Here is a 20952-nt window from a genome sequence, read left to right as displayed (position 1 = left end):
ATCCACCAGAGGGTGGAGAGTCTCCTTAGCCTTCCTTTTGTTGCTGATGTATTTATAGAAGCAAAAAACCACACACACACACACACACACACATACAAGCCAAAAAAACCCGCCCAAAAACCCCCGCAAACAGAAACAAGCCATTGCATTGCCTTGCAGTTTTTTGGTATTGTTTTAGGTTTGCAAGCCGATCTGAAAGAGTACGTGCAGCTAGGAAGGTTTTTAGCCACCAAACATACATCAAAAATGCTTGCTTATGTTTGCGATCCTTTTAAAAATATGTTTTTAAAACATGTTTATTTTTTTTTAATATCTTCCATTTTTAAGACTAAGTATTGCCCTGAAATGCGCATTTTCCAGGTCAGTTTGGATGAGCAGGCCAAGCCTGGCTCACCAGCTGTGTTGTGCCGCTGCACACATTTGCTTGGACCTGAGGAGGATCCTGGTTTTCTGTGATCCCACACGGTGCTGACTAAACGCACATTAATCTGCTTTGCTGAGCTTATCCAGACAGAGCACTGGATACATTTTAGCAAGGAAAAAAGGAAATGAAAACAGATGTCTAAATCGGAAGTCAACACTGAGGAGCTGGAACAGGTTCTCTCTTGGAGCTTCTTGTGCCCGGCAAGGGCAGATTAGAGTCTGAGGCTGCTGGAAATCACAGGTCTCCCCCTGTTTTCATGGCACAAGACTGACCTCCCGTGGACACTGACAAGTGTCGTTGGCCTGTAAATCTGGGGAAGATGTGTACAAATGATCTTTAGAGGCCAAACATTCAGATTTCAGGGCAGTTCTTTGCTCCTTGGCTTCTTTGGGGCATGCTGGCATAAAACCATACCTGAGGAGCAGTCTCCTGCTGAGCTTATAAATGCAACATGGTTGCACTGAGGTAATTCTGAAAATGTCTTAGTGAAGCAGGGAGGAATTATTCTACCTATGACCTCTTCCTATGCAAACTGATGAGCAAGCAAGGGGCAACAGAGACAAGGAAGAGCCTGAAGCTTTTGGAGCAGAAAGAGTTTCATTCTGAATCAGGCTTTTTTCCACAGAAAGTCAAGGACTAAGGGCAAGGACCTGACTGCAGTTCATGTGGTATAGTCTCCTCACAGTAATTTGTGTTATATCCATTAACCATGTGGGTCAGTCACCAGAGTCTCAGGAAAACTTGTCCTTCAGCTGCACTGCCACCAGTGTTCAAGTTAGTTAACTCAAGTGTATGTGCATGATTTGCAACTTTACCTTTGTAGGATGAGGGGACACACATTCTAACCTAACCATGGTTCCACTTTCCAGGATAACAAAGAGCTGGGCAGAAGTGTTCATCTGAATGAGGGGGAACCATCTGTGTAAAGAATCACCAGGGTTTTCCTTCCTTCCCACAGACCGCAGGTGTCATCTTCTAACAGTCGGAACACAGCTCAACCTGGACATGTCAGTTCCCTTTTAGAAGAAATACACATTCAACAGCATCTTGGGTGAACTCCATTTCCAGTAATATTGTTGTAACATAGGAAAGAGAGGTAAGTTTGTCTTAAGCATTTTCTTCCTTGAAACAGACAGCAGAAGGAACAGAGAAATTACAAGAGGTAGTGAGTTTAGCAAATCTGCACATAAAACCAACTTTCATAAGAATAAAATGCTGCATTTACAGCTCTAAATGTATACAGTTGTATAATTTAAAAATATAAAGCTACTTTTACTGTGTTTCAGGGCTTGCTTTCTTTTAGTTCAGTGAATGAAATGCTCAAGTGCTGGACTAAAAGTGGTTAACCTCATTGCATGGGCAAAACCAAACCATTCATGCAGCATGGGGCTTTTAACTCATCATGAGTGAGAAAGTGGCAGTTTGTGTAACCAAGGTGCAATTGTGTTCTTCACACTGTGTACGTTTTGACTGGCTTGTAAAAAGAATGTAGAAGTTCATGACTCTCTCTGGCAGCATCTTGAGATGACTGAAGAAAACATGATCTGCAACATATTTGGCCACAGCCTGACTCCGAATGAGAAGACAGGTTTCTATCAGACAGTGGAGAAAAGTCAAAGTCAGCTACCTGGAAAAAGAACATCAAAGAGATCATTTTTAATTCAGGTCCTACTGGATCAAGTCCAGCAAGAATACTTTGGGCCAGAAATGGCACTTGGTCCTCAACCAGTTTCAGTCAGTCACCAGCTTCAAACAGACTGCTGATTTATACCTGCTGCACACACGGCTCACAGGAAGTCTCTCTAGAGGTATGTTATTCATATTGTAGCATGATGTAAAGTGTATGAGGTACTTTCCAAAGGGCCATGAAAGCTCCTTTTGATTTAGGAGCTCATGCTTATTACAAATACAATAACACAGCAAGTGAAAGCTACACCAGAAATGGAGGGTCCTGAGGAGATAAAGGTCACATAGTAGGGTCAGGTGACAATTTAGAGCCACTTTGGGCAACATACGCACTGGTTTTTACTATCCTGTATCCTCTCTCACTATCCCCCTTTCTTTCAGGTAACCACTCTGAGGCAGATCCTCTGGAAGCGATATTTCAGTGCAAGCACCTGCTTGGGAATATTAACAAACAACCCATGGTAGCCCTGGCAACTTGAATTATAGTTATAGTTCTCCGCAACAAGCCAGAAGCATGAGTGTTGCTTAAAGTGTTTGCCTACACTGTTCAGATTTTTCCATGGACTGTATCAGATATACCAGGGAAATGCTCCCTCCCGCTCTGTTTGTCTGGGGATTAAAGAAGGGACGTAGCTGAAAGGTATCTCATTACTATCCCAGCTCAAAGTAAGAGCAAGTGAATACCTCCACGAGATCTTTCTGTTGTGTGTTACTTCGAAAGGTGGTGTACAGCACCAGTCCTACTATGACTGAAACCACAGCAATGCAGAGTAGGACAAAGAAAGCCGGGTGGATCCCTAGGACAGAGCACAAGGGCACATTCCTGGAGTGATACAATATGCTGAGAAGAGGCAACAGTGAGAAGGAAATTAGGTTTTAGACATGTTTGTGTTTTTAAAATAAGGGACATATGTGTAACAGGGAATCAATTTTTCAGCCCGGATCATGTCTTTCTGAAATCTCAGAAGTGGGAATATGGGGTTGTGAGGGTCTTTCCTTTTTTACCCCTCTTTTCCCTTGAAGAGCATAAAAAACCGTAACCAGTTACATATGTTAGCCCTAACTCCCCAGGCTGTTTGTACCTCTGCGGTACCCCAAGAGCATAGGAAGGAACCTCATCTTCACAGCAGCCTCCAGCAGAGAGGATTTGTACACCAGTGCCTCCTGCAGTCAGCTGCTGTCTGTACACAAGTGCTGGCCCACAGTGAGATGCTGTGACCATCCTGATTCACAGCCTGGCTGTCACCTGGTCACTTGGCCACCTGGCCACTTCCTCAGAGGCTCCAGGGACCGGAGAGGGGCATGTGTGAGCACGCATGGGACAGCCAGAGGGGATCGCTGGCTGCGGGGACAGAAACTTCTAATGAAATGGAGGCTTAGAAAAAATCTTTAAAAAAAACATAACTAAAATAAACAAAAAGAAGAATTGAGACTGCTTAATTAAGGGAGTGTTACAGATGCATATATTTTCCTAGTTATTGTCTCTAACTGGAAGAGCCAGACTATTTCAACTGAAAAATACGTAATTTAAGGCACTCAGCCTTCCCAGGAAACTCATTAGCTTCAAGACGCTCTTGAGACTGAGGATTCAGCAGGATGCAAGAAGCTCAGAGCTTACAGTAGGCACGTTACAGGCTCTCCTTTCTCTTCCTCCTATGCTTTTAGAGATCTATTCCAGTTTCCAGAAACCTCATCTGCAGGCTGGTTAATCCATAATTGTCCCTGACATTTTTGAGAGTGTTGGTTCCCTGACAGGTGGGGATCTCCATGCTGCTCAGACTAGCTGCTCCTCACCTGTCGGCCACACTTTTATTTCGTGGTACGTCTGCAGCATCGTCACACCCTTCTCCACTCTGACGCTGAGGCAATACTGTCCAGCATAGCTGAAGGTATGGCTGAGATTGTAGCAGGAGCCATTAATCACCACGAGATGGCATTTCTCACCTTCAAGTGGGATGCACTCGGCTTTTATAAGCCAGCACAATGCTAGTGGAGGGCTGAAATTACAAGAGCAAAAATTAAAAAAAAAAAAAAAGTGAAAACTTTGCAAAAATTTCAGCTAAGAGCTGATGAATCACTCGGTAAAAATAGCGTAATAATTTGAAAATAACGAAGTTAATCTAAATACAAATAGAGATGTAATTAACTGCACAATCATTTGCTTTGTAGCATTTGTGAATTCAAAAAGTTCTTTGTCGTGCTTCTATAAAAGCAAGCTTTTCAGGTGAGAGCCAAATACCTGCGTGGGTCACAGGCAGGCCATCGTGTGTAGAAAACCCTGTAGTCCTCCTCCAATAAAGATAAAAAGCATCTTTTCTTTCTGCACTTCCAAGGGAGCATAGGTTGTTTTTCCTTTGTTCTTCTCACACAGAAGAAATCACTGTCCATGCTACTGAAGTACAGCCAAGACTTTTCTGATTAAAAAAACCCCACAACCAAAACTGGAAAGAATGTAAGATGAGCTTGGTACAATGGACTAATAGCTGGAAAAGGTAAATAAATTGCAAGGATCACAGTACTTACTCCCTTACAATAACAAAGAGGTTTTTATTTGCTGTCAAGCAATCTAGGTGCAATCCACTTTGTGACCATCCGTCTTCTCACCATGTCTGGTTTATGCCTTTATTTACATTTTCAGTCCCTTGTTCTGATTCTTCTTGGACTCACCTTAGACTCTATGGCCTTTGATTCTGACAACAGATAGAGCTTTTTTTATCCCATCTTACTAGTATTTTGCTCCTTATCTCTTTACGACCTTCTCTGCTAAAGAAAGCATTATGTTTATGTGTTTAGCTCATTTTCTAGCGTTGTTTCTGATAACCCATCTCTCCAGCCTTTGTCATTGCTTCTCTATCACAAACTCCCATTGCATGAGTCCCAGTCCTGTGGCTGGGAGGTGAGGCCTGGCAAACATTGTCCATCCTGAATCCAAGCCTGCTTTTAGGGATCTCAGGTTTGCCCAGAATGGTTTTGGCTGTTCATATTTACTGGTATGCCATCTCCGCAGCTCCAGTTTCCACTGCTGTCAATGGACCCTTCACTTTCTGAACGCAAACTCTGCCGCTCTGTCTATTGGGACTATTTATGCCTTTGGCAAATGACTCTGTGTTGGGTGCTGCATTTCTACTAACAGCCCTGCTCTTTTTTCCTTTTTTTTTTTTTTTTAAATCTGGCATTAACCTAAAAATCTCCCAGTAGCAGAACATGAAAGGGTTACTCTTCTGAAGAATAAATGACTTCTGTGGTCATGGAGCTTTTATGGTGAAGGAGCTTTCCTGAGTGTTTCAATGGTATTTCAAATGCTTCTGCCATATAAAAAACCTCTGGTCTGCTCTCAATATTGCAGCTTGAGAGAGCTTGTGCTAAGATCGAGGTGCTCCTGACTCTCCTATATTCCTATAATTCTCACTGCATGGAGCGTCTCTGTCTTATTCATCTTGTGGCAATCTTCACTTTGCCAAAATTATTCCCTAAACCCATTACTCCCATTTGCCGGTCAAGGCTGCTATGCAACAGGACTTTGGATACAGTTTAACGGTGGGGAAATTGGTCAAGGAGAAAAATTGAAAAGGAAGTTTTAAAATGAATTGTCTTCCTCTGGCTATTTATCTCTTTACATTCTCTTTACAAAGATCTAAAAAGAAGATTTGCTTTACGTATGAGGATTCTACTTTTCTGTAAAGACGCAGGCTCTTTCAGGCTCTTAGAATTCATGGTATTTCAAGTCAGGAAAATGCAATATTCAACAGCATTTTGTTCAAAGGAGCTTTTGTTTTTGTTTTAAGAAGCAGTTCTGTGGGGTGCAGCTGACTATTTTAAGGAAACAACAGGGGAAACCCACTTAAATAGACAACGCTTTTTGGGGAAAGAAGTTGTGTTTGCTACTTACGTGCCATTGATACGAAGAGATAAACTCAGGTTTTCCATTACGTGAGTCTCTCTGGAGCCCACTACATTAATACTTTTAACAGCATCTGAGAGGAAGCAAAAAAAGCATGTCACACTCCACGTGTAAACTTGAAATTCACTGGTTTTCCAGTGAAGGTTTGGTTTTATAAGCTTTGCCGATTTTAGGTCCATCAGTTGCACAAATAGTAATACTTGCTTCATACCCAAAAAGGAAACCTACTGGTAGAGTTGTTGTTAGTTTTCTGAATGTTTTGTGATTTCTTTTTATTATATAATCAACTACTCTATTAATCATTTACATTTTTATTTATGTGTTTATTTACTCCTGAAGCTGACCAAACCAATGAGACTTTCCTGATGCTTATTTTAACTAATTTATTTTTTAGGGAGAGCTGGCATTAATTAAACAAATCCTCTGTAAGTTACAGTAAACATTTTATTGTAAGTTTTAAGTGTGAGACTTTTACAAAAGACAGTTAAACTTTTGGTAAATGAAAAAAGAACCGGAAGATTTTATATGTAATATTTACCCTCATTTTCCTGTATTAGAACAGTGCAGAGTCCATTTTGCAATGGAAACTTTTCATTGACTGACATTGACTAGTTCTTGCGTGCAGAACAATACTGAAGTTGTATTATCACATGAAAGCTAGATTGTATCTGTACATATACAGCAAGTTCTATTTTGAGTATGCAAAATGTTTTATAATTACCTAACAGCTCCAGAGCAGTGGTAAAATCACCGGTTTTCTGCACCGTTTCTCTTTCATGTATGATGCTTCCAATTTGCTGCCATTCAGCTATGACTTTCAGATGCACCGTGCGATTCCCCATGGTAGAGCAGTTATAGTAGACAAAGGGTTCCTTGGTAATGTGATAAACTCTATGTGCAACATGAAAAGATTTAGAGTCAAAATTGCCTTTTACTGAGTCCTTGTGTATTTCTGATTTTAAAAGGAACAAGCTCTAACATATTTTCTTTATGGACAGTGCTACAGTTGGCTGCGATTCTAATTCTACTTTATGTCCATAACAATGAGCATTAATGTCTGCGGCACTACCAATACAACTATAACCAGTATAAGACCCAGAGTATATTTACACATTTTTAATTAAAAAATCCTAAAGATAATGCTAAAAGAATTCGCAAAATAGAATAGGAAGTCAGTAAATTATGAAAACTACCATTATAGCAGATGGACTATAAGGTAATGAAAGCACTAAGGTGGGAGGGGAGAGAGAGAGAGAGAGAGAGAGAAAGAAAGAAATAAAGAAAGAAAGGAGAAAGAAGAAAGAAAGAAAGAACTTAGTATTTGAAGACCTTAGCTTACATTTCTATTTGCATACACTTATTTGTATTTGACATATATTTGTCCTTGGAGAAGGAAAATAACTGAATGTCTTTTTCCCTCCCTACCGCAGAGTGGCTTAAAGGCTACATACTACCCATGGTTTTATTTCTAATGGTTATGTGCTATGTTGGAGATTTTTTCCCCCCTCTGTTTGGTTATTAGGTAAGCGTTAGGTGTGTGTCAATGTGCACCTCAATATCGCCTAAGAGACCTATCCTCTTTCAAAAGCTCCTCACCCAGTAGCTGGTCATAGTAACAGCTACTTACTGCCCAGCCACAAAACAGCAGACTGCTTCCATTTTCCTTAAGCACACAAATTATTCACATATTCAACAACTACAAACTGCTAATGGAGATCTGCAGGCGTAATGATGTTTTACAATAACAATTTACAATAAGTTACTTTTCCCAGTTCATTCAGTTTAGCTCATTGCACACACAGTAATACACCTATGCATGTACTTGAAGAAGAAATTTAGGTCTTTAAAATATCACCTTTTTGTGAGTACACAGTGGCTTCTGTGCCAAAGTTTTCGTAATTCACCTGGCTGAGAAGCTATGAGTGTACCAATTCACAAAGGTGCATGCTTTGTCCTATGATTTGATCAGGATTTTTCTCTAGATGAGTGTCTGAGTCAGAGCCATCCTCAATATTCATTAAAGCAAATAAAGTAACCACACCTACCCGTCTCCGAAATCCCAGTTGTAGACAAATGATGCTGACTTGAAGAAATGACTTGGGTCATGAAGACAGAAAGAAATCCGGGTCACAGCCCCCGTGGAGGAACTAGAACCACGTGTGGTAAGTCTGCTGTCTTCTATCTGGGCAATGGTAAGATTCCCTGTGACAAATTCTGTGGAATAATAAGGTGGAAAAAGAATCACAGTATATCTCACTTTCATAGCATGTTCTGTGTGAGTATCAAAACATTATTTTAAAAGTACTGCATAAGTCTTTCTGTGTCAGAGTCCAAGTGGTTGAGTGTATTCCCTGTCTTTTGTTCGATGTTGTTGTGTGTGTTAGGCAGAGAGATTAAATTACTTATTTGGGGGCATACAGTGGGCTTCTAATAAAACTAAGAGAAATAATCCTGGACTGATTGAGGTCAATATCAATTTTTACTATGGATTTAAAAAGAACTGGGATTAACATCAAGTATCTAGATCAAGGGATTCAGAATCAAGTCAATATACACGCCCTTCATGTTTGGGGTGGCAGTGTTTGTTTGTTTTGTGGTTTTTATGTTGCCTTTTTTTTTTTTTTTTAGTTTTAGCTACTTTCACAGAAATGAAAATTTGATTACTATGCATAACAGATGCTCTATGTATTGTGAATACAGAAAGGGCGAAATTTTGATTTGGTTGTCTCTGAGAGATCTTATGCTCAAGTTTGTTTACAAGGATTGGCAAAGATGATCTAAAAAAACCTCTCTCTAACCTATGAATAAAGAGGTATTATGACGATACACTTATCAGCTCATTATAAAATTAATGGGATATTAATTACCAGTAACAGGCACCCTGTTAAAAATTCATTAAATCTCATTAACTCTTCTCTTGATGATGCGCAAATAAGAATTGTAATTACTGCTTCAGAATGGGGCTTGTAATGCAGAACTAACTGGAGCTGTAATTTATGAGTTATTGGCAACTACCTTTGGGTCCCGTGAAGCCCCTGTGGGTGCTCTTGCTTGAGGAAGGCAAAAAGGCACAATGAGATGTTACTTTTCACAGCTATAGAAAGGTTCTATTCCTTTTGCTTGTGGTGTGAGAATATGACAGTGCAAAGCAAGAAAGCAGTAAGCAGATATTCAGCAAGGCAGCAGTTCTTAAGAGAGGAAAGATCCCATGGATACTTTTTTAAAGACTTATCCAATAAGCTTGCTGTTTCCTAAAGAAAAATCTCAATAGCTATTCCCCAAAATGTCAGCTATGCCCTATGGGAGCTCTTTTGTCCTCATGTATGTCCTTGTCTTTGGCTGGGAGCTGAGTCTCTTTTGGAGTGTATAAGTAGAGCACTGGGACATGTGGCTGGAGGGATGTGGTTACTGGTCTCTGGAAGAAGGGATTCTGGGAAGCTGTCAGGTGATATTTCATGTCAATCCCTGTATCAGAAATTAGGTTAACCACACTGCACCATTGGTCAATTTGTCAAAAAACGCATATTTGTGGTTATGAATATTCTCAGGAAGCTGAAATTGCATTTAGCAATATTTGGAAATGCAGACATGACTTCACATGCTATTTCAGTACACTCAGTCAGAACTTTAAAAGAAAGTGTAACGGCTCTGTTGTGCTGGTGGCCTGAGCTTTTGCTCTGTCATGCAATGGGGAAAATCAGTAAATTATCACTGCTACTGGTCATCCTAACTTCAGCACCAAAAATGCTGGGAAGTAGTACAAGCAGCATTGTTTTAGGAGTCTGGACATCACTGAACAATGCTGATGTGTCAACTGCAGCTGCTGAAGCATCTGCTTTCTAGTTCAGTTTCTCTAAGTGACAGAGGCAGGAAAACATGGGCAGGATCACACTTGGCTCCTGGATGCAGGTAGACTGCAGCATGGCCCACTAAGTACAATGCCATCCAAACCCACCTTCAATCAAAGGGCTATACAAATCAAACTCTGGTGGCAAAAGCCATATTTATGCCTGGCTTTCATTTTTCTGATGCAAAGGCAGCAAGCGTCCTGATGTATACTGAATTCCCGAAGACGCAGAAGTCGTAAAGCCATTTTACCTGTAATCTGAAGCATGGTGACGTTTCTAGCAACTGGCTGACATAACCAACAGTTTCTATGAGTCACCCAGACAGATACAGGAAAAGTCCCAGGAAATTCACCAGTCACTTTAATCACGGAGTTAAGCTGCTGCTCGGATTTCTCGATCAGAATCAGAGGAGCATAAATCCAGTTAAAGTGATACAAATTTGATGTGACACCGTCATTCTTCATACTTAGACTGGCGTGAACAGTAGCTTGAGCTCCCGTTGTGATGGGACCATTGTTGGTTATTTCCAGACCATACTCCCCTATGGAAATCAGAAGGAAAACAGAATAAAATGAACGAACCTCATTGTATTGCATTTTCTATTTTTTTATTTCCACGTTTTAACTGGTCAGCTGCCGTTATGTGACTCACAATGACACTCATCCCCACAGAGGCTCTACCACCTTTTTTTTTTCTACCATTCAAAAACCTGGAACAGAAACTGTTGCGTCTATATATGAGTTTAAACAAGTAGCATTAGACAACATGTTAGACTGGGTCCTAGAAATGTTAATAGTTGAAGGCAGCTTCAGACTAGAACATCACAAAAACTTTGATGAGGTTTTATAGGCAGAGCTGGGCACTAGCTGTAGGTTCAGTGTCACTAATGATCTAACACAGTCTCAAAACTGCCAGCTACTGGAAGAAGGTCCAGCTCAGCTCTCATCTCTGTCCTAAAAAAATGAACTTTCAAACTCCAGTAAGATTTCATCCAATAGATTCCTTTGTCAGCCCTGTTGACCCACGAGTCTCCCCAACCTTCCTCCTAACTAAACAAAAAAACCTCAGTACCAGCTGCTGCTTCTCTCTGGTCCACAACTGACTTTTTCTTCCAGGAAAGGACCAAAAATCCCAGTGTAAATGAAACTTGTACCATGCTCTAGAGACAGAGCAGTTGCCATCCAGTGGGACCTGGACAAGCTCAAGAAGTGAGTCCATGTGAACCTTATGAGGTTCAACAAGGCCAAGGGCAAGGTCCTGCACCTGGGCCAGGGCAACCCCCAGTATCAACACAGGCTGGGGGATTAAGAGGTTGGGAGCAGCCCTGCAGAGATGGACTTGCGGGTACTGGGAGATGAAAAACTGGACACGAGCCAGCAATGTGCGCTTGCAGCCCAGAAGGCAAATCGTATCTTGGGCCACATGAAAAGGAGTGTGGCTGGCAGGTCAAGGGAGGTGATTCTGCCCCTCCACTCCACTCTGGTGAGACCCCACCTGGGGTCCTGTGTCCAGCTGTGGGGTCCGCAGTACAGGAAAGACATGGGCCTGTTGGAGAGGGGCCACAGGAGGCCACCAAAATGATCAGAGGGATGCAACACTTTTCCTATGAGGACAGGCTGAGGGAGTTGGGGTTGTTCAGCCTGGAGAAGGCTCTGGAGAGATCTTATTGTGGCCTTTCAATACTTATAAGAAAGATGGGGACAGGCATTTTAGGAGGGCTTGTTGCAATAGGACAAGAAGTAATGCTTTTAAGCCAGGAAAGGGTAGATTCAGACTAGATAGAAGGAAGACATTTTTACAGTGAGGGTGGTGAAACCCTGGTCCAGGTTGCCCAGAGAGGTGGTGGATGCCCCATCCCTGGAGACATCCCAGGCCAGACTGGACAGGGCTCTGAGCAACCTGATCTGGGTGAAGATGTCCCTGTTCATTGCAAGGGGGTTGGACTAGATGATCTTTGAAGGTCCCTTCCAACCCAAACCATGCTGTAATTCTATGAAACAGCAAGGCATGAGAAGTGCAGGGCCTGTGATACTGAACCACGCCTGCTGCTCGGATCGCTCACCGTTATCTTCCCTGCCATGTTTACAGAAGCCATTCACTTCAGCTCTTACAATCACTGCAATAGGCAGACTGTGAAGGAGGTTGGGTTTTATGGAAAGCATACGTTCAATTTTTCCAAAAAATAACAGCGCAACAAGATTAAATGACCTGCATATGTTAAAAACAAACAAACCCGAATCAAAAGGAAATGTAACTTCTGAAAGCTGTGAATTGGGGAAGAGCTGGTAACAGGATCTGGTTGTTTGTCTCCCACATGGAGCACATTCCCTCCCTGTCCCCGCGCTCTGCATGGTGACCAACGGGGCAGTGCTGGGCAGAGCAGCAGAGCTGTGGAGCTTCTCATGCCCGTGACTTTCCTTCTCCTCTCTTTCAGCAGCCACCAGATTGCTAACAGGGACCTGAATCTTTGAGCTTAATAAACTGCATTTCTCACTCATCCATGACCTGTCGTGTGGAGGGAGCACTGGGCTCAGCTCACCCCTCTGCTGCCTTTCCTGCACCCACCGGCTTGGGATGGGGGGGAAGGAGAACTCGAAGCATCTACTTCATGCCCACGATTAATTCAACAAATCACAGGTGCTGAGCAAATCAGGATGCAAAAGGACTGTGAGAAATAACTGTAACGTTACTGTCTGAGCAAAAACTTCACTGTTCCTGTTTCACAGCAGATGGAATGGCCCTGAGTTCAGACTTTTGAGTTACTAGAGAAATGCTTGTGATTTGATATAATCTGTCATAGAGAGGTTTCAGGTCTGTAGAAGATTCAGGCTATGCTCCACTTTGTTTCAGCAGAACTTGGGAAAAAAACCAGCCAGCTACCTCGCACTTATCTAGCACTTCTCCTTGGAGGTTATCTCAGTGCTTTACAAACAGGGCTATATTGAAGCTGCAGCCGTTAAAGATTAAGTGGCTAACCCAAGGTCACCCAGTGAGTCACTGGGTGGCAGAATCACAGAATCACAAAATGGTTGGAAGGGACCTCTGGAGATCATCTAGTCCAACCAACTGCTAAAGCAGGTTCACCTAGAGTAGGTGATGCGTCCAGGCGTATTTTGAATGTCTCCAGAGAAGGAAACTCCACAATCTCTCTGGGCAGCCTGTTCTAGGGCTCCGGCACCCCAAAGTAAAGAAGTTTCTCCCATGTTTAGATGGAACCTGCTGTGCTTCTGTCTGTGCCCATTGCCCCTCGTCCTATCGTTGGGGACCACTGAAAAGAGTGGTTCCATCCTCTTGACACTCACTCTTGAGATATTTATAAGATATTGAAGATATTTATGAGATATTTATAAGAATTTCATCGAATTCTGGGATTTCTTCTGCCTTTCCGACCTCTCTTTGCACAGTACAGCACAGGGAGGGTACCATAGCGAGGGACAGAGGCTGCCCAGGTGCCTTGTGAGCCACTGCACTGGGTCAGCGGAGGAAGCAGAACTGCAGCTTTTTGGTTAGAAGTGCGAAGCAGAACCCTGGCTCCGCTGGATGCCCCAGCTTCACTGCAAGCACCAAGGTCGCAGCGCCTGAGAATGAAGCCTGGGGAGGCGAGAAGGTGCCCGGAGCCGTCTCCATCATCTGTCACGGCTAGCAGGTCCAGGCAGGGAACTCTCACCATCCCCACAAGTAAAGCGGCTCACGCCTGAGATCTGCCCCCTCGCCCCGCCGCCGCAGCTGCCCTCAGCCCCCTCGCCCGCGTCCCCGGAGCCGCTCCCCGGCGGCGATGACAGCGCAGACCGGCCGCCCCTTACCTGCCGCCGGGGCGGCGCGGCCGAGCAGCAGCAGCAGGCAGGTCAGGCGCAGCATGCTCGGGGCGGCGGGGGCCACGGGCGGGTACCGCCGGGCCAGGGCCGGGGCTGGGGCCAGGGCCAGGGCCAGGGCCGGCTCTCGCCGCGCTGGGGCCGGGCGCTGCCCCCGAGCCCGCCCGCGGGACTGCGGCACCTCCGTCCGGCCCCCGGGACGCTCCCCCGCGGCAGCGCCCAACCAGCCGCTCCCGGGGGAAGTTCTGCGGTTGTGTTGCCAACGTAACGGGCTGCTGCAGAACAGCCGGGGATTGAAAAGAATAATAAACACCAAGCACAAATACTGCCCATCTGCGGAGCAGGTGGGCATTTGGGAAAGAGTTGGTATCCTGGTTTGGGGGCTGACGCGGCAAAGAGAAAGCGTTTTTCGGGCTCTGGTGGGGTGAGGTCGCGGTTTGGCTGCGGTTACCGCGGCGCTCAGCGCCCGGGCTGGCGGCTCCTCGGCAGGAGCCTGGGGGACAAGTCTGCGACGGGAGCTTCTGCAGAGACAGAGCAGCGGCTCGCACAAACGCAATGCTTTTTTATTTTTTTAATTTTAATTTTAAAGTACTTATTCGAAGCCTGTTCTTATTCCTGTTTTTTTTTTTTTTGTTTGGTTTTGTGTTGTTGTTATTCTTTTTTTCTTTTTGGAAGGGATGAGCCCCCTCTACCGGCTTTGCTCCCGATTCCCCGGCGCGGCGGAGTCGCTTCTCGCCGCCGCTCCCCCGGGGCGTCACCGGGCCGCGGCTGCCGCGGCGGGGCGGGTCCTCGGCGGAGGGGGCCCGGGCCTGCCGCGGGGACCGGCAGCGGCCGCGCCTGCCCGGGGTAACTCCTCGCCCGCTGTCAGCGGCACCGCGCCCGGCGGCCGCTGCGACAGCGGAGCCCCCGGGGCTGAGGGGAGGGCCGGGGCTGGCCAGCCTCGCCTCAGGCAGTGCGGCCCGGCGGCAGCGGGAACCGGCAGGCGCCCTTCCCAGGTGGGGCGAAGCCGCCCCGGCGGGGCAGGGCAGGGGTGGCCGGAGGTTACGGGTCCCCCCGCGCCGGGACGCGCTGAGGGAACCCGGCGGCCCCGCGGGCCTGAGCGCGCTCCGCCGCCCGGAGAGATGCGCGGGAGGAGGCGGCCGGAACTGGGCTCGGGCGCTTCCGTTGCGCCCATGCGCTGCCGCCGGCCTCCGGGAGCAACAAAGGAGGGGGCTCGGGGGCCGAGGCCGGCCGAGCCCGGGAGCCGGGGGGTAAGGAGCGCCGGGGGTGGCGGCGGCGGCAGCAGGAGCGTTTCGGTGGCGCCCAGGCCTGGGTGCGGGGGTGAAGCGAAGCGGCGGGAGGCGAGGCCCGCGCGCGGCGCAGCCTGCGGGGCGGAACCGGCGTGCGGCGGGGAGGAGGAAGGGGCTGGAGCCCGGCGCGGCGCTCGCAGGCCTCGGGCCTCGGGCGGGAGCTCGGAGGGCTGAGGGACCGCGGGAACCGACCTTACGGCCGTTGACGGGTGCCTGTGTTCACAGGGCGGGCGCCTCGGCGGGAATGGGGTCGGCGTGATGGCGCCCTGGCAGCGGGGAGCGACCCGGCGGGAAGGTGAGGGGAGCGGGGCCGGCGGGCAGCGCCCGGCCCAGGGCAGCCGCGGGGGGACCGGGCGGGGCTGGCAGCGGGGCAGCCGCGGCTGCTGGTCGCGGTGGCGCCGGGAAGGGCGGCCCGGCCCGGCTGGAGCGGGTTGTGTGGCAGAGCTGACCGGAGGGCGCCGAGGTGAGGAGAGGGGTCGCCGTCTTTCAAGCTGAGTTTGATTCCAGGTTTCTTTAGAAGGGAGAAAGGCAGCTGGTGGCGGCAGGACAGCGAGACCTGCCGGGGTGCATCTAAGGGTGGCTGTAAGTTTGGGATCCGGCTGAGTCAGAGGACAAGATAACAGGCGTGCAGTGCTGGGAGCATCCCTGAGCATCCCCGAGCATCCCCGAGCCTGCTGCTGCTCCTGGGAGAAACCAAACAGACAAAACATTTCCATGTTTACACTGTGCTGGGAAGAGCCCAGTAACCCCTTGTATCTACAAGTGTCCATTACGTCAAAAGAATGGATGTAGGTGATGTGATAGCGGCTGTTAACCGGCTGTGTGAAGTGACAAATACTTTTTTTTTTTTTGGTAGGTGTGTTGGTCTTGATTTTATGTACTGAAGGCTGATCCTTCTTCCTCCAAGATGGCATTTGTTTCAGCACAAGGGCCTACGGTGGTGGACCAAACCACTTTGATGAAAAAATACCTTCAGTTTGTGGCTGCTCTTACAGATGTCAATACACGTAAGACACTTTTTTCCTACTGAAAGTTACAGTTCTTCAGTAATTTGTTTCACAAACGTAGTATTGTTTAGACAGTTGATAAATGTGTGTTGAATTCGGTTTGAATTTCGTTTGAGCTTTAATTTTTTGAAGAAGCAAAATGATGAGTAATACTTGCATGAGCCAAAGTGAGCGAGGTGTGTGTGTGCAGGTGTGTGATGGCTGGTTGTGAGAGTTGAGTGCCTTATAATTGGGCAGTGATAGCTAAACTGATAAGATCTGATTGCTTCTTTGGTCAATGAGACTGGTATTTTTCTTCCTGATGTAGTTTTGCGCTTAATTTTTTTGCTTGAATTTCCATTTTCAGCTGATGAAACCAAATTGAAAATGATGCAAGAAGTCAGTGAGAATTTTGAGGTAAATATAATAAAATTCAAAACCCCTCAAACAACAAAACCCCATCAAAAATCCCAACCTTCTGAAGAGTCAGTCTTTCTTGTGCTTAATGTGTGTTGGTTTGATTTGTAATGTTATGTGGTTAAAATATTAATATTAGTATTTTGTGACTTAGGATTTATATTTTTATAAGTAAAACTGAACATTGATTGATGATCTGGAGGATTTCTTGAAGTGAGATTTAAAACCGAGGTGCTTCATCATAACATTATCCACTTGACAGTGCCAGTTGTTGGGCTAGTTTTTAGGGTGCAGTTCTGAGCTAGCAGAGGTTATTGCTCTTCTAAACCAATTTCTGGATGGGAACATTTGATAGTTTTGAACCTTGTTTCTTGGAAATAATTTGTTTGAAGGGGAATTTTTTCCTTCTCTATTTCTTCATAGAGATTCTGGATTCCAAATAGGGAGGGACGAGTGTATTCGTTGACTTTTAGTCTTTGTTTTGGAGGAGAAAAAGCTTCCAGAATCAACCTCTATTCCGATGTTTCGTGCCAGCAACATAATTCTGAACTTGGTTAGAGTAATGGGGGGTTTTAGTTTCTTGTTGGTTCAGAATAGCAATCATAGATATCAAGAGTGCTGCTCGTTTTCTGCTCTTTGCTGGTTAGTGAAGAAGGTGCTTTCAGAAGTTCAAGCTGGGTTTGTGAAGGCTTACTTTTCCTTGAATGGATTTGTGAGCCACTTTCCCAGAATGCAGCAATACCCGTTTCGTTTCTTGCTGGAAACTTTCCTTCCTTTCTTCCTCCGAAGTAGGACCATTCTCATGGCATAGAGTGGGGGAGGTTGGGAGTCTTTCAAAATTGGAAAGACTATAGCAGGGAGGGCAGAGGAGGAGAAGACACAGACAGGCTTTCTTTGGAAGACCTTTGAGGTGAAAAGAAGATGCAGGCTCATCTGCTGTTGAGAATATCCTGTCTTGCATTGTTGTGGTTTAACCCCAGCTGGCAACTAAGCCCCACGCAGCGGCTCGCTCACTCTGCCCTGGTGGGATGGGGGAGAGAATCAGAAGAGTAAAAGTGAGAAAACTCATGAGTTGAGATAAAGGCAATTTAACAGGTAAAGCAAAAGCTGTGCACGCAAGCAAAGCAAAGCAAGGAATTCATTCACTACCTTCCATGGGTAGGCAGGCGTTCAGCCATCTCCAGGAAAGCCGGGCTCCATCATATGTAACGGTTATTTGGGAAGACAAATGCCGTCACTCCGAACGTCTCCTCTTTTTTTCTTATTCCCCCAGCTTTATGTGCTGAACGTAGCGTCACATGGTCTGGGATATCCCTTTGGTCAGTTGGGGTCAGCTGTCCCAGCCCTGTCCCCTCCCAACTTCTTGTGCACCCCCAGTCTTGCTGCAGAAAAGGCCTTGACTTTGTGTAAGTGCTGCTCAGCAGTGACTGAAACATCTCTCGATTATCAACACTGTTGCCGGCACAAATCCAAAGCATAGCCCCATGCCAGTGACTAGGAGGAAAATTAACTCTATCCCAGCCAAAACCAGTGCACACATTTAAAATGTTTTTGTGCTGTTCTTATGATATCTGTCTGCTTACTTGAAAGTTTTTGAGTTTAAAAATGTTTGCATAGTGCCTAGTGTAATACAAGTTGTTTGTGCGTTATGAAATCTTACTGCTAAGTGAAGAATAGTAGTAGAAATCTATGAAAGGAGGTGGCTTTATAAAACTTTTCTGTTATTCAAGGAATAACGTGAGTAAACCTCTGAAACGCCTACATAGATTTTTTTCAAAAGAATGCTGCATTCTAATCTGTACATTAATGGTGGCTGAAAAGTCTTGGGAATCGTAGAGCGGCGAAATGTGAATGTGCTTGCCAGTCTCTCTGGTTCAGGAACATCTGCAGGGTTGTGTGTGTGTTTTTGTGGTGTTGTTTTTTGTGTTGTGGGTTTTTTTTTTTTTTTCCTATTTAAGATAGCTGTATGTCATGCCAATTTTGTATTCTGTGTGAGGTGACTGTCAAAATAGAAAAAAATCGTATATCGCAGTCTGTTAGGACTGGATGAAAGAGGCTAATTTATATTCCCTTTAATTTGTTTCACTAATGGTGATCTGTAGTGTGTCAGCAGGTGCATAATCACTGAATCTATTAAAAAGTTACTGAAAATGTTTAATAATGGCTTTGAATGTAAATTAATATAATCTATGTAATGTCTATTATATGTCTATCCTCCTTTTTTTCCCCATAATTAGAATGTGACATCATCCCCTCAGTATTCCACGTTCCTGGAACACATCATCCCCAGGTTTCTCACCTTTCTACAGGATGGAGAAGTTCAGTTTCTGCAGGAGAAGCCAGCACAGGTAAACCACAGAGCATCTCTTATCTGTTTGCAATGTGTGCACCAGACTACTCATTCACTGAAGCACTTGATTTACCTAATGAACTGATTTACGTATAAACTTTGTTGTTAAAAACAGTTCTGTCATTTGGAATAAAATAGAAAAAGTCCAGTTCCTGAATAAGTTGCTAATAAACTTTGCAAATCTAGGCTTCTATGAAAAATGAGGCAAAAACTAGGAGCAACAGAATTGGCTTCCTCACTGAAATATGACACATTATTACAAATTGCTGACTTTACTGTGGAATGAAAGGCAAAAGTTGAATCTATGTCATTAAATACTGAAATTGAGTTCTTTAAAATCTGATAACTTCATTTTTCAACTGTAGATTTGTTAAATTTGCCTTATTCACATATGTGGGTAGTAGGAAGCATTATGTATTTGTATGTCTACATGATGTAAAATGGCTTTTTCTTTTTAAGTGTGCAGAAGTATTAAGCTGAAAAAATGTTGCAACCAATTGTTGATTTTTGTGGGCTTTAAAACAAATTCTATCATAGCTTTGTTTTCTTTTTTTTTTTTTTTCCCCCAGCAACTCCGAAAACTAGTGCTTGAAATAATTCACAGAATACCAACAAATGAACATCTTCGTCTTCATACCAAAAATATCCTGTCTGTGATGTTTAGATTTCTAGAGGTATCTTTTTTTCTCTTAAAACGGTTTCAAATTTTCAGAAAGATTTTCCTCGTCTTTCTTCATCTCCAAAAATTGCTGGGCTTAGGATTTTAAGTAGCTGTGCTTCTGGAGCGAGAGTGCAAGGTTTCATTCTGTTTAGGCTTCATCGCTGTGATATCTTGTTACCTGCAGGTTTTCTGCATATTCTCCTCTGCACTTTAGAAACTTGGATTTGACAAATGCAAGGAGCTGTTCTCCTGCTGGACAAGGTTTCATTCATGAACACTTTTCTGGCTTACCTAAGTACAGCTGCCTTATTCCAGAGACTTTGTTTTCTTTCTTGCTTGGAATTGAAAACATTGTCATTTAAAGCCCACAGAAAATAACCTGCTCTAGGTGGAGGTGCCTTAGTGTGTAAATAGCCCCATGTGTGTCTGTCTGTGGGCATTAGGAATGGGCCTGATGGTACAGAGTGGTTGAAACTTCTGGTTTTTGTTCTGATAGGGGTGAATTTAATTTTAGCCATACTCTTAAGTCTGCAAAGTGAAGTTATATTCAATGAAAGGCATCTTGCTCATACAAATTCATATTAATGGGGCACTTGTAGGTTCTGAGATGAGTGTAATTTTATAGGAAGTACTTATGGAGTAGTTGCAGAATGCAGCAGTAGGCTACTAAAGCTTCTCTTTTTTTTTTTTAGACGGAGAATGAAGAAAATGTACTGATTTGCTTAAGAATAATTATTGAACTGCACAAACAGTTCCGACCAGCAATCACTCAAGAAGTAGGTCATAATATTTTTATGTGGTATAGAACTTACTCGCGTGCTCTTCAGAATTGTTATTTTGTTCAAGTGGGATGGTTGGTTGGTTTGTTTTTTGCTGCTGTTCTTTTTATGTTCGTTGAACTGTTGTGGTAACCATATAGTATTATTTATTTTTTTTTAACCTTAAAGTAATTTTTAAAAGAGAATTGCATAGTGCTAGCACCCCAGGAAAAAAACCAAACTGTTAAAGCCTGGTTGTTTTTGCTGTAAGTGTTTATGGGCAATATGGTTAGACTAAGCAGTAAAACCCCAGAGAAGAGAATTGATGCATTTTTAGTTTGTGAAGGGAAAATCCTGAAAAAGGAATATTATTATTGGCTCCCCTCCCCCCGCCTTACTTCTCTCCCATGACTCATGAAGGAGTATTTTTATTCTATTGCTTTCTTTACTTGGTTTTCTTCTGGGAATACTTAGTTGATTTATAGTAATTATTTCTAATAATACTGTACTGGAACTATAATAGGTAAATCTGGGTGCAGTTTAAATTATATTGGCAAAACAGAAGGAAATAGGAGAACACTTTCAGATTCTTCTTAAATATAATGAAAAATATAGTATTGACTAAAGATTTGCTGTGATCGTACTGCTAATACAGAGATTCTAAAATTGTGATTTTTTTTTTTTTTTTTTTTTAATCTTTATGGTAAACCAACTTTTTCCTAGATCCATCATTTTTTGGACTTTGTGAAACAGATTTACAAGGAACTTCCAAAAGTAGTGGTAAGCTTTTTATTTCTTAAATTGCCCTTGTTATAGTCAG

At 44.2% G+C, this 20952-nt stretch overlaps 2 protein-coding genes and 1 non-coding gene across 12 annotated transcripts in view; 2 read left to right on the top strand and 1 right to left on the bottom strand.

The window, feature by feature from the left end:
- Positions 1-1597: 1597 nt before the first annotated feature.
- Positions 1598-15730, bottom strand: TMEM130 (transmembrane protein 130). The gene is given in 13 exon segments (XM_065645009.1): positions 1598-2051; positions 2795-2907; positions 3905-4107; positions 6000-6084; positions 6733-6902; positions 8057-8225; positions 10110-10400; positions 13663-13729; positions 13731-13797; positions 13799-13913; positions 13916-13961; positions 13963-14042; positions 14509-15730. Coding segments are annotated over 13 exon segments (2805 nt in total). The 3' UTR covers positions 1598-1874.
- Positions 14369-20952, top strand: part of TRRAP (transformation/transcription domain associated protein) — a 90176-nt gene continuing 83592 nt past the window's right edge. For 7 of the 10 annotated variants that reach the window (XM_065644476.1, XM_065644475.1, XM_065644472.1 and 4 more), the window contains exons 1-8: positions 14680-14921; positions 15186-15255; positions 15817-15967; positions 16314-16363; positions 18601-18711; positions 19283-19387; positions 20067-20150; positions 20856-20912. In XM_065644476.1, coding sequence (XP_065500548.1) covers positions 15868-15967; positions 16314-16363; positions 18601-18711; positions 19283-19387; positions 20067-20150; positions 20856-20912 — 507 coding nt within the window. In that variant the 5' untranslated portion in view covers positions 14680-14921; positions 15186-15255; positions 15817-15867. The other 3 variants (XM_065644477.1, XM_065644468.1, XM_065644470.1) reach the window with 2 other exon arrangements.
- Positions 16096-16236, top strand: LOC135994619 (small nucleolar RNA ZL1). The gene has a single exon (XR_010607023.1). It is a non-coding gene; the product is annotated as a small nucleolar RNA ZL1 (small nucleolar RNA).

The sequence above is a fragment of the Caloenas nicobarica genome, chromosome 14 (assembly GCF_036013445.1).
Source record: "Caloenas nicobarica isolate bCalNic1 chromosome 14, bCalNic1.hap1, whole genome shotgun sequence".
Lineage (NCBI taxonomy): Eukaryota > Metazoa > Chordata > Aves > Columbiformes > Columbidae > Caloenas > Caloenas nicobarica.
Note: the sequence above shows the minus strand (reverse complement) of the source record. Positions and strands in the feature narration are given on the sequence as shown.